The sequence below is a fragment of the Citrus sinensis genome, chromosome 1, assembly GCF_022201045.2.
Source record: "Citrus sinensis cultivar Valencia sweet orange chromosome 1, DVS_A1.0, whole genome shotgun sequence".
Lineage (NCBI taxonomy): Eukaryota > Viridiplantae > Streptophyta > Magnoliopsida > Sapindales > Rutaceae > Citrus > Citrus sinensis.
In genome coordinates this window covers 2,743,219-2,756,218 of record NC_068556.1, presented here as the reverse complement: position 1 = coordinate 2,756,218, position 13,000 = coordinate 2,743,219, and the positions used below count along the sequence as shown (strand labels likewise).

The following is a 13,000-nucleotide window of genomic DNA, read 5'->3' as shown; positions in this document are numbered from 1 at the left end:
TCTCTACACCTAGCATTACTCAACGTAGTAATATTCATACACACGACGTTGTAAGCAATGGATTGATAAGGATAATTAAATTATTTTTTTCATGATGAGATTTCTTCATTTTGGAAAAAGCAGTTGCCAGCAGCATCCGACACTTTTGAGGTGAGATATGTAATTCATATCAAAACTGGACTTTTACAGTCGTATTGTCCACAAAAAAAAAATATTGCATGTAATTTAGCGAATTACATTAATAAAACAGTATTACCAGTAATCTCCGCACGAACATACTCCACCTTCGAACCTGTGAAATCGAGTAGCATCTCTTACCACAAACACTAGCTTCAAAATCTTTGATAAACCCTTGATGAATTCATGGCAGTCTCCACAAACCCTTAAGTTCTTGAAAACCCGAATCACTTTTCCCGGCTGCTCATTCAAGCCACCACGAACCAATGCTAGTCCTATTGCCAACTTCTCGCTATGAACTCTCAAGCTTTCTTCCTTGGACTCCTCTTGTATATCGCGCAATGCATATTTCACACCATAAACAAAACCCAATTCTTCTTTCATCCTCTTCTCCATTTCCATTAGAACTTGATGGATTTTCTCTGTAAGAGGGTGTGTATCGTCTCCACCATAAAAGAAGTGTATTTCCTTGTCAACCTCTACCCAGCTTCGCCCAGCAACTTTCTTCAATCCCTTGCTCCAAGCCAATTTTCTTAGTCTTTCACACTCATTCCAGCTCCCAGCATCGGCATGAATGTTTGACATCATCACATAGTTGACCGGATTATCACCATCTAATCTCAAAAGAATTTCACCTACTTCTCTTCCTAATTCTAAGTCTCCGTGTACTCTGCAAGCACTAAGCAATGTCTGCCATATCGCTATACTGGGTTTTACAGGCATGCTTTCAATGAGATTCTTAGCTTCGTCTAATCGTCCAGCTCGGCCTAGAGAATCAACAATGCAAGAATAATGCTCTATTCTTGGTTTCATACGCTTGTCATTACACAATCTTGAGAAGTATTCTTGACTCTCTTCAACAAGCCCAGAATGGCTGCAGGCTGAGAGCACAGCCAAGTAAGCCACACCATCGGGCTCGACATCATCTAATAACATTTTCCTGAAGAGACCAACTGCTTCTTTTGCAAGACCATGCTTTCCATACCCGGTGATTATGACAGTCCAAGTAACCACATTTTTCACTGGCATTTCGTTGAAAAGTTCCGTTGCCTCATCTATTAGCCCACACTTGAGATACATATCCACTATTGAATTGGATACTGATGTGTCTAAACCAGATGGGACTTTGGCAGCATAAGCATGTATTTGCTTACCTTGCTCCACAAGTGCGAAATCAGCAAACACACCCATCATGCTTGATAAAACAAACCCATCCACCTGAAGGCTTCTCTCTCTTAGTTGCCTAAATAGCTCCATGGCCTCTGCTAAGTTCTCTTCTTGAGCATAACCAAGAATTAGTGAGCTCCATGATATTACACTCTTCTGTTCTATCAGATCAAACACTCTTCTAGCTTCCACTAAGCACCCGCATTTGACATAAAAGTCAACAAGAGAGCCTGCAATAACTGTTTTAACTGAATATGGAAATCCACTAGTGATCAAGAAACCATGAATTTGGGTTCCTCCCCCAACCGAACCAAGACTACCACAAGCCTTCAACGTGCTTGTAAACGTAAACTCATCAGGGATTTCCCCATGTTCTTGCATTTTACGAAACAAAAGCAAACCTTTGTCACTATATCCAGCCAGTACATAGCCTGCTATCATTGCATTCCAAGTTATAAGACTTTTAGCAGGCATTACGTCAAACATCCGTGCAGCTTCATTGATCCTTCCACATTTTGAGTACATATCAATTATAGAATTCCCCACCACAGGGTTCCATTCAAATCCACTTTTCATACACATACCATGAATCTGCATTCCATTTTCAACACTACTCAAAACCCCACTTGCCTTGATATTAGTCGAAAGAGTGAATTCATTTGGTTTAACACTTGAAGAACCCATTTGACAGAATAGAGATAAACATGCCTTGGCATTACCGTTTTGCAAAAACCCGCACATAAGCGCTGTCCATGAAACCACATTTCTCTCCAGCATTTTATCGAACACAGCACAAGCGCCATTCATTTCTCCACATTTTGCATACATATCTATAAGGTCATTGTTTAACATCAAATCAAAACTAAACCCCATTTTAACTAGAGCTCCGTGGAGTTGAACTCCATAGTCAAGTAACAAGTTCTTTGAACAACATCTCAAGGAATCCGCTAATCTCTGGCGCTCACTTACCAACGAAAACGAAACTCGGTTCATCGATTATCTAAGATAGACACTCACTTTATTTATAGTACAGTATAAGGGATTTGAGGTGCTGCGTTTGTAATCTACAGTTGCCTAGTGAAAAAAGGGAGTCTTCTATCAAACACATAATCTGCAGAAATCAATGGCGGCGAGAATCGGTGCGCTAAGCATCAAAGAATTGGAAGATCGTTTTGTACCCATTTTGCAAAGCTGTGAAAACTTGATAGAATTGAAGAAAATTCATACCCAGATTTTAAAATATTTACTCTCACAAAGCAATTTTTTGGTTACAAAAATGATAGATGTATGTAATAGCGGAGGAGATTTAGCCTATGCAAGTTTGCTTTTCAAACAAGTCAAAGAGCCAAATGTGTTTCTGTACAATGCAATGATCAGGGCTTACACAAATAACCATTTGTACGGCCTTGCAATTAATCTTTACAAGCAAATGCTTAGAGATCCACGAACTGGAAGCCTAATTTTGCCTGATAAATTTACATTACCGTTTGTGATTAAATCATGTGCGGGGCTGTTGTGTCCTTCTCTGGGAAAGCAAATTCATGCCCATGTGTGTAAATTTGGGCTGAAGTCGCATTCAATAACAGAGAATGCACTTCTAGATTTGTATGGAAAATGTGATGAGCTAATTGAGGCACACAAAGTGTTCGAGGAAATGACTGATAGAGATATAGTTGCTTGGAATAATCTTATTTCTGGGTATGCTAGATTGGGTCAAATGAAGAAAGCAAGAATGCTATTTGATAAGATGCCTTATAAGACTATTGTCTCATGGACTGCAATGATTTCGGGGTATACACATATAGGGAGCTATGCTGAAGCACTGGATGTATTTCGGCAAATGCAAATGGTGGGTATTGAACCTGATGAGATAAGTATCGTGTCTGTTTTGCCAGCTTGTGCACAACTAGGATCTCTTGAGCTAGGGGAATGGATTCATATGTATTGTGATAAAAATCACTTGTTGCGGAGGACTGTTATTTGCAATGCTCTCATCGAAATGTACATAAAATGTGGTTGCATCAATCAAGCAAGTCAGCTGTTTGATCAGATGGTAGAGAGAGATGTTGTTTCATGGAGTACCGTGATTGGAGGGCTTGCAAATCATGGCAAAGCTCACAAAGCAATTCATCTATTTCACGAAATGCAGAGACTAAAGGTTCCACCAAATGACATTACATTTATTGGTCTATTATCAGCTTGTGCACATACAGGGTTTTGGAATGAGGGGTTGATGTATTTTGATTCGATGAAAAGGGATCATCATATAGAACATAAAATCGAGCATTACGGTTGTTTGGTTGATCTACTTGGACGTGCAGGGCGCCTTGATCAGGCCCTTAATATAATTGAGGAGATGCCAATGAAGCCTGATGCAAAGATATGGGGTTCTTTATTGAGTTCTTGCAGGACATACAGCAATCTTGAGATTGCTGTTATTGCAATGGAGCATCTTCTGGTGCTTGAACCAGAGGACACAGGTAATTATGTGTTGCTTTCGAATATTTATGCTAAACATGGAAGGTGGGAGGACGTGTCAAGGATGAGGAAACTCATAAGAAGTAAGAGCATGAAGAAAACCCCTGGGTGCAGTTTGATTGAAGTCAATAATGAGGTTCAAGAGTTTGTGTCTGGAGATGATACAAAACCATTTTTGAAAGACATCTTCTGGCTGTTAGAGTTGCTAGCTTTGCATCAGGATAGAGCGAAGGATGTGATTGATATTATGTACGAGGATATAGGTGAATAATTGACACTTTTGAGGAAATATAGTAAGCTAACTAGAACTCCGGGGAATCACATTGGAAGAACTCAAATGAATGCAGTCGCAGCTGGATTTGAACAGGGAAGTTACTGTATCTTGAGAGGGAGCAAGGGTATAATAACCCTTTGCTTCAAATTTTTCTCTACACCAACTAATTTAACTATTCATTAGATCCAAAGAGTTGCTGTGTCTGTCGATTTAACATCGTATAGGGTTTAATCCAATTATCAAGTCACACTGCTGGCCTATAATTATTATGGAAAACAGCTGATAGTTTGCAAAGTTTGGCGAATGCTGGATAATAATGTATCCATCTGTTGTTGAATTTACAGAACCTTTTAGTTCGATATTTGTTATCCAGTTGCTGAATAATAATGTATTCATCTGTTGTTGAATTTACAGAACCTTTTAGTTCGATATTTGTTATCCAGTTGACAAAGTTCGCAGCGTTTGGTGAACTCTGAGGAATCCCGATGACTGCTGCATATATGTACTTCACAATTTTAATGATCCCTTCTGCATTTTGCTTTAAAACATTCTTTTTGCTGTGCATGAAACTCAAAAGACAACTGTGAAGTGTTTGTTTCCACAAAAATGATTTTTTTTTGGATCAAATACATAATATAAATGCCCTCTAGCAATTTCTTTGGAGCTGCAATCTCAACATTTCTTATCAACATTGTGCATGCCTTCTTGTGCATAAATCAGAGACAAAACATAATCATGTTTTTAAGCCAAAACATGTTCATACATACTTGGATACTAATAGGTTTCTAAGAAGGGAGCCCTTACGTTACGTTAATCGTAACGTACATCCACACACAACAACAGTACCCATGGTGGGACCAGCTACTGTTGCTGTGTGTGGCGTATGTTACGATCAACGTAACGTAGCACTGGCCTTCTAAGAAAGTCTAGTTTTGCAGCAGAATCCAAGCATGTGTAAATAACAAAATAATCTAAGCAGCAAAAGAAGAGATCTTTCTTTCATCAAATCCACTGTCCAACTGAACAGTAATGTGAAATGTAATGCAAAAATAGAACCAAATACGAAAAACAAAGCCATCAAATCATTAGGCAACTAGGGCAAGATCCTACAACATATCAAAACTAGATTACTTTGGAATATGATGTGAAAAAGAAATAGAAAAATAAATCAGGCCGCTAATAAATTGCTAACTGAAGGCAAGCCCGCATATAACAACAATGGAGTAGACACTGCAATCCATGAATATTGCATCAATTACCTTCTGCATCATCAAGCCTACCTCCAAAGTGTTGCTTACTTGAGCCCAACTATCAGTAGAAGGACTATTATCACCTCCTCTTACAGCTCTTTGAAACCCTCCTCGATTATTAAAAAGAAGGCGTGAAACCACAGCTGTCACATTAGTCAGCAAAACCAGAAAAAGAGGCCTAAAGCCTAGAATGAGCTTTATAAAGCCGCTTCCTAAGAGAGGAAATTCTAAATAAGAAAAAACAACAAAAAGGGCTATGGCTATAGAACAAAAAAGACGAGTGCGTTCCGTTGCTGAAACGGCAGAACTTATTTGACTAGGAGTAAGAAATTTAAGTTGGCCTCTCCGTGGTTCCATGTGTTGCTGCTCCCTGCTTGATGCAGAAACAGATGAATTTTGATCAGTTGACAAGCAGAAAGACGACTGTTCTCTGCCATTGACTACCAAGGCAGGAACACTTGACGCTTCAGTTCTGGTCTTGGATTCCGGCATCAGAGATTCGGCACTTCTTTCGTTGTTAAAAGCGCTACTATTCGCAGCATCTACAGCAGAATCCTGTTTAAGCAACGTAGAACCAAGGGGATCACCCTCAATTTTATCGTTGCCGACAGAGGAATCTGCGTATTATCAAATAGGCACCATGAGCAAGTGTAGTCGAATGAAATGACAGAGTTTTCCAATTCCACTAGCAGAAATATAAAGACCAAAGTGCAACCATTTCATAACAGTTCACGAGTTCGGTCATAATTTGTTTGTTACAGATCACAGGCTTTTTATTCGTTATATCTATGAAACTATGCCTTAACTTGTGAGCTCAGATCAGTAGATTAGGATCCATCAATATTGATTATACGTAACAATAATTTAACAACTTGATATCAAATTGAATAAAGCTGATTTTAAAGAGCGGGCGAAAGGGGCACCTGTGGTTTGATCTGAGAGACGGGGTTCGTTGGAAACCAACGGCTTCGATGAGTCGGTCTCCGGCGCATGATGGAGTTGTGAAGGAGGAGGGGCCCGACCCGTTACGAAAGCTAAGCGGTCGGATCCTCTTTCCAAGATTTTTCTTCTTCTGCTTTCTCTGCTGCTCGCCGCCATTTTCTTCTCGTAAATTGCGTTTGCTTCCGACAAACGGCTCGCCAGCACAAGTGTCTAGACCGTAAGACGTGACCCCACTATGGCTTTGGATTTTGGGTCGTGGTGCTGGGCCTACTCGGATCTTTTCGGCTTATATTTTTAGAGCGGTGATATTTCACACTCCTTAAATTGTCTCATTAACCCTTATTTTTTAGTTCCGCAAATTTCCTGATAAAACCCCTCCTACAGATACCCCATTGAAAAAAATTAAAAAAAAAAGTTGTAATAAACCTACTGACACCAATACAATTCCAAAAATGCCCTCCATATTAATGTACATCTATTACCTTTTTTCCGTCTATATGTTTTTTTATTTTATTTCAGCTTGCGGTATATTTGTCTATATTTATGTACTGTGGGTTGTGATCTTCGGCAGTGCTTTGTTCTGCAGATGACCTCGAGTTGCCAAAATGCGATGGGTGAGGCGGTGGAGCAGCCGGGGACCCGTGCGGCGGGGGCTAGGATTTTGCCCTAGTGTCATTCTGTCAAATACTTTTTAATTTCACTTTGATTTGTGATTTGTGGAGATAAAGAGAATTTGTACGAATTGAATTTGTGGAGATAAAAATTTCATTATGAATTTTTTGAAAAACGGATCCGACGAGGAATCCTTGCTTGAGAGGGCTTAAGATTGAGGTTATAAAGAGGTTATAAATCCAAGAACAATTCATAAATAAAACATTGACCAAAATGAATTTATTAACTTGTGGATTACAATTGATGGGCTTTGTCCAATTTTTCCAGTCCAGAAGGAAAAAAAGAGGTCTACCAAGCAATAAATGAAAATGAATTTGTCAGAAGTGGGATTTGAACCCACGCCCTCTTTCGAAGACCAGAACTTGAGTCTGGCGCCTTAGACCACTCGGCCATCCTGACTTGTGCTTGTGTGTTTGCAAATGAATATTATTCCATTGACATTTACTAACCCAAAACCAGTTTCTCTTCGAAAGTCGATCCTTTTCTCTCTAAAGAAAATCAAACCTTCTTTTGTGTTTCTATTCTGGGGGAAAAAAAAAATTGAACTTCGACAAACGGAACTTGTTCAATTAGTCAGGTCATTTTATTTATTTATTTATTTGTTCGTTCAATTGATAGGAATAGAAATGAAAGTGCTAGATAAATAACAATATAACATCAGCCAAGATCGTGGGAATATCAGAACCTTTACATAAACCATTTCCTTCGGCAAAAAATACAAAATAACACTTCTCAGGAACCAAATTGCAAGTTACAAACTTTGGGATTCAGGTTTGGAGAAGCAATACTTAGATGGCATTTCTTTCATTTTTTTACAATCCTGTTTAGCAAAATTTCCTTCTAACACAAAAAAAGAAGGATAATCATTACAACCGTTTGCCAAGACTTCAATATGAAGTTTCCATTTCTGAGTTTTCTAGCTATCACTGACCTCTTCTGAGTCAGCAACCTCTTCCGAGTCGGCCACAATAGGCAAGGTCTCATGTCCCGATGTTTCACTGTTTATGTGTTCAACTGATATTTCATTATCTGAATCTACCATGATATTGTCAAGGGCGGAGTTATGGGTTGGTCTTTGCCTCAACCTATTTTTTGCACCCAAATTTTTGGATTCCATGCCATGATTGCTAGAACCTCCAGCTAATCCTGGACTCCAGCATGATCCCACGGTAGTAGGCTTCTGGACCAGGAGTGTTGTTGCATGCTTCCTCTTGCCAAGATTGTCCCATTCCTCATCAGAACTGCCTGAGTCGCTAGCATTGGCATTATCATCATCCTTTTTGCCATCATAATCATCATCCTCATTCTCGCCGTCATCATCACCATCGTTGCAAGCTTGTTGAAGTATATCACTCTCAGTATCACTACCTGCAGAGTCACCTTTTTCACCAGAACTGTCTTTCGAGCTTGTTCCCAACCCAGAAGAAGCATCCTTTCCCTGCTTAATAAGCTTCTTCTCAATTCTTTGCTCTTTGGTACTCCTACTTTTCCTGAACCACCAAATCAAGTGACAACCAGCACAAGGCAGCTTTTCTTTCAGAAAATAACAGAAAAAATTCTCCCATTAAAACAAGTTTTATGCTCTTTTAACATAAAATCTGAAATGTAACGAGATTTTACTGAATTCAAATCAAAGTGCATCAAATCTAATCCAAGTGGTCATTTTATCCAAAGCCTAATTCTAGAAAAAATCCAAATGCTCTCTCCTCATCATTGAGAATATAACAGCTGCTACTGATCCATCCACAATATCAATGAGAACTTTCTTAATATTCCATCACCCCCGTCAATCATCTAAGAGATCATAATTAACAGTAAACTCAAAACATGCCCTAAAGAGTAACATGTCACAGAAGATTACAATTCGATTATCTATGAATAAAGCCCAAAAAAAATTAAAAATCTATATAGAACAGCAAAGTTATCAGATTGAGCTTACTTTGTAACCGCAATAGCCTCATCAATGGCCCGATCATACTCATCTGCTCGGAATTCCCAAATTATTATGGTCAATGCATAATTATATTGAAGGGAGAAAGCAAAAAATTACATACAGAAATACATGTGCGTATGCCAAGGTCAAAACATGTGAGAAATTGTCCAAGAGATTTCGAAAAATTCATACCCATATTCCATGATCTCTGTTCTTTTCTTGTTTACCAAATTAGTATGCTGTGCATGTGTGTCCACTTTGGTGCAATAAGCTCAGGACAGTAGATAAAGAAATATCGAGCATGTAGAAGTGGTGTTTCAGCCAACACTGAGTGTTAAAAAATGCTTCTCATTCAAAGTTGTGAACTCAACAAATCTACTTCAGTCATTCTTTTGATGTAAAGGTGAACTTCCATTATTGATATGGCCAAAGTTTCTAGCATGTGAATTAATAATAATGCATTTAAACCCCAACAGAAGAAACATATGCAATATCCACAGACATGATTAAATTAGGAAACCACATCTTAAGTATACCAGATTACAAAGGCTATACAAACAGGAATTCTATCATACCGAATGTATAACTGACTGGCCTATGACTCCTACAGGAACGAGTTACCCCAGCAGCATAGGGATTTCGAAAGCCATCCAGCAGGAGCATCTCTTCTCTTTGTTTTCGTTTCAACAATCTTTGCTTCTTCTAATAAGCATAAAATCACTGTTAAAGCTAAACCATTGAGAAGAGTAACAAACTAAAAAGATCATAAAACTATGGTGCCACCTCAAGATTATTAGTATATAGTCGAAAAAGGGGATCTTGAAGCTTGCCTTATGGAATTTCTCCACAGAAGGAACAGCATCACTGGCAATTGCCTTGCCAACGTCAACTTCTGCTACAACTTTGCTAGAAGAGAGTTCATCCTGCCATTGCCGGCAATATGCAATTCTAATCAATTCTGAAAATAATTTGAAAAAATAAATAAATAATCTATCCTGGCAAAAATTTATCCTCACATTTCATCTCTTCCCCGACAACGGATATGCGTTCTACTACTAATCCAAGGAAAAGAGGATTATGTGTTTAATAAAACAAAAGGGACAGAAGATGCATAATCCCAAGACCAAGAATTGTCTTCTTACCACAACTGCGCGAAACTCCTCAAGACTGGTTGCAACCGTTTCCCACTGAGAACAAGTAGGCGGTGGAGCTAAACATGCTTTCCCTTTCATTCTTGTTTTTGACCCACCATTTTTAACTTCTCTGTACAATCTATAACCGATTATTGTACTTCCATCATACCTACCAAGGATAGAATAGAAACTGTCAACACTGGCCAAGCAAGAGGCTATATGAAATCTAGAAGATGTATTACAATTACCAATATGAATTTCCATTTCCATCTTTTCCTAACTTATCTTTGCGGAAACAAGAAAGTTGAGTTCCTTCTTTCAAAGCACCATTAATATAAGACACAGTATCATCTTGCTGTAAACAAAGAGAAGCCCTTATCAGAGTGTTTTCAAAAATAATGAAACAAACAAACTGCAAGCATGGATTATTCATCTTATTGCTGTACAGTTATTTGAAAGTAAATTAAAAAAGAAAAAAGAAAACAAAAGAGAGAAAATAGCATCATTTGAAATGACAGAGCATCCAGAAATAAAACATTTAAAAAGTACCCAATGCAATTAAGGAAGACCAATATATTGTAAAGAGGCCAGTAAATTACATCAGCTCGGATTTCACAAAGTGCTTTTAGAATTAGTAACCGACATTTTGGATTTAGTTCTTTGTATCGAGATATCTCCTCTCTGCAAAACCAAGCAAGGAAAAGTCATTATGTTCAAAGTCTAAAGACTTGAGGAACAAGCACGCAAAACAAGTATAGAGAGAACCGAGTCATCAATACCCTTTAGCTACCGTTAAGGGAATCTCCCCTTCAGCAACCTACAAAAATAAAGCGCAAAAACATCCAAATTGCAGCAGTGATCCAAATTACAAAAGAGTAATACAGTAAGATCAGTAGCAAATAATTCAAAAATGCCTTACCCATGGCCACCACATCACAAGTTTCTTACACAGTACAGTCACCCATGCATCAGAACCATTCAATGATTTGCTCACAGGTGGTATCCCCTGAAAAAAATCATATGATAAAAGAAATCTATCGTTATAAAGATGTCTAATACTTGATAAAAACTAAAAATTTTGACAATTTCACGATCAATCGGCCCTTGAAAGGCACGTGAGAGCAAGATAGTTGTTTCTTTTTATTCCTCTTTCATCATTGCATTTGATAAAAACAGCTATCATATCCGTAAGTTTACTTTTCAATCTTTCAAAACTATCTCTCAGCATCTCCAACTTTCCAGGTAAGTCCTGAGTCTTGATGAAATAAATCACAACAATTTATAAATGACAGCAAAAGTGATAGGCAACATTCTACTAGCAGAAAATTTAGTCACATTGCATCATGCCACTAAATAACATATACATGATCAAGCACCCAAATGCGCACACACAAAAATTAACAACGACAGTAAAATAACCTTCAACAGTACAATGTGAAGCTGAGCATTTGACTTGTTAGGAGCAATAAGCCCCATCTCTATCTCCTCAGCGGTTAACTTCAAATTACTTCCTATAACTGGTTCAAAAACCTACAAAAGCTTCTCGTATAAGCATTAATTTATCACATTTTATCTCATTATCTCTAAAAGAAAAAAGAAAGTAATAGAATGGATCTTACGTTCAAGAAATTGAGAACAGAAGCCAGTTCCCAACGTTCACGTAACTTCTTAACCTCCAACTCAGAAGATGATTCGTCGAGGGCGATTACCGAGTCCTCCTCTTTCACAATCACAGCCACATTTTTATCTCCGACGCCATTTTGTCTCGAGGACGACCCCGTCTTACGGCGTGTGGAGACCATTTCTAGAGAGAGAAACGATGGAAAATGAAAAGTTGAAACTCGGCGGGGAAGAGAGAGGAGATGAAATGCGAGGGTAAATTTCTGGGATTTTCCCGCCTAAATGGTTTTACTTTTACCTCAGATCGCGCGGTTAGGTTGGTTTGCTAGGGTTAATTTCAGAACCGCCTTTTAGAAATTAGAATCTTGCTCCCCACATCCAATCTTCTTCTTTTTTCGGACCTCTAGTTTAAAGCACGGTCGTTTTGTCCAATTTTAAGGTGGGGTGACAAAAGCCACCGGGAATTTTATCCATCCATGTGTGACAAAGATTGGTTCTTTTTCCGATTAAAATAAAGTTGAGTTTGGTTGAAAATTTAGGTTTAATGGTCTGTGGTCAGTTTGATTTTGTTGTGTAGTCTAGAGAATAAGAACTAAAAGCACATTAGGTATTAATATGGCCTAAATAAATTTTTATTGTAATTTTAATTATAGTTATTGTTTTGTTGAGTAGCAGTTTTTAGACTTTAAATAATAATAACACATGCTATGAATAATAATGTGGTAGCGGAGAACATTAGTGAATAATGAAAAACCTATAACTTAATATTAATTTTCTAATATTGTTATAGCCTACAAAGTGTAATTAGGAAAATGTGAAGAAATGAAATATTCTTGGAAAATAAATATGAAAATGTGTTTGAAAATTGTTTTAGGAAATATTTCTTGAAATAAATTTGGAAATATTTTTTGAAAAAATTCTAAAAATATTTTTTCAGAAATGTTTTTTTTTTTAAGAATGCTAAAAATCTTTTTTGGGAATGTTCATAGTAGAATACTAGAAATATTTTCTCGAAATTTATCTTTAGAAGAAATATTTTCGGATTGAATCTAAAATATTTTTTTTTAGATTGGAGAAAAATTGGGGCTTGTTCGGTATTATTTCTGAATTTGTATTTTCTGAAAACAAAAATGAAAATGAAAATTGTATTTGCAGTTGTTGTATTTTGAATTTAAGCACGTGTTTAGTATCATTTTTTATATCATGTATTTTAAAATTGAAAACAGTAATATGTGTTCGGTAAACACAGTTGATAATGATAAAAACAAAGAATATGTATTTGGTAGTATCTTTTTCAAAAATTATTTTTACTAAGCATTTAAGTTATACTCATAGTTAAAAAATAATTGTTTAG

At 37.4% G+C, this 13,000-nt stretch overlaps 4 protein-coding genes and 1 non-coding gene across 5 annotated transcripts; 1 reads left to right on the top strand and 4 right to left on the bottom strand.

Annotated features, from left to right (window-relative positions):
* Window positions 1-101: 101 nt before the first annotated feature.
* On the bottom strand, window positions 102-2,337 carry LOC102621008 (putative pentatricopeptide repeat-containing protein At3g15130). The gene has a single exon (XM_006476097.4). It carries the CDS (start codon window positions 2,335-2,337, stop codon window positions 253-255), a length of 2,085 nt encoding a protein of 694 aa, XP_006476160.1. The 3' UTR covers window positions 102-252.
* A 130-nt stretch (window positions 2,338-2,467) lies between these two features.
* On the top strand, window positions 2,468-4,455 carry LOC102621282 (pentatricopeptide repeat-containing protein At2g20540). The gene has a single exon (XM_006476098.4). The coding sequence runs from the start codon at window positions 2,468-2,470 to the stop codon at window positions 4,091-4,093; it is 1,626 nt and encodes a 541-aa protein (XP_006476161.1). The 3' UTR covers window positions 4,094-4,455.
* Window positions 4,456-5,068: 613 nt separating this feature from the next.
* Window positions 5,069-6,591, bottom strand: LOC102615617 (uncharacterized). Its single transcript, XM_006481269.4, has 2 exons — window positions 6,270-6,591; window positions 5,069-5,963 (listed from the first exon to the last, which is right to left on the bottom strand). The coding sequence occupies exons 1-2, from the start codon at window positions 6,442-6,444 to the stop codon at window positions 5,284-5,286; spliced, it is 855 nt and encodes a 284-aa protein (XP_006481332.1). The 5' UTR covers window positions 6,445-6,591; the 3' UTR covers window positions 5,069-5,283.
* Window positions 6,592-7,275: 684 nt separating this feature from the next.
* Window positions 7,276-7,359, bottom strand: TRNAL-CAA (transfer RNA leucine (anticodon CAA)). Its single transcript has one exon. It is a non-coding gene; the product is annotated as a tRNA-Leu (tRNA).
* A 271-nt stretch (window positions 7,360-7,630) lies between these two features.
* Window positions 7,631-12,181, bottom strand: LOC102621865 (DDT domain-containing protein DDR4). The gene is made up of 12 exons (XM_006476100.4): window positions 11,945-12,181; window positions 11,646-11,830; window positions 11,446-11,556; window positions 10,946-11,032; window positions 10,806-10,843; window positions 10,626-10,707; window positions 10,275-10,381; window positions 10,036-10,195; window positions 9,724-9,816; window positions 9,469-9,595; window positions 8,900-8,942; window positions 7,631-8,450 (listed from the first exon to the last, which is right to left on the bottom strand). The coding sequence occupies exons 2-12, from the start codon at window positions 11,826-11,828 to the stop codon at window positions 7,877-7,879; spliced, it is 1,605 nt and encodes a 534-aa protein (XP_006476163.2). The 5' UTR covers window positions 11,829-11,830; window positions 11,945-12,181; the 3' UTR covers window positions 7,631-7,876.
* Between the last annotated feature and the right edge of the window lie 819 nt (window positions 12,182-13,000).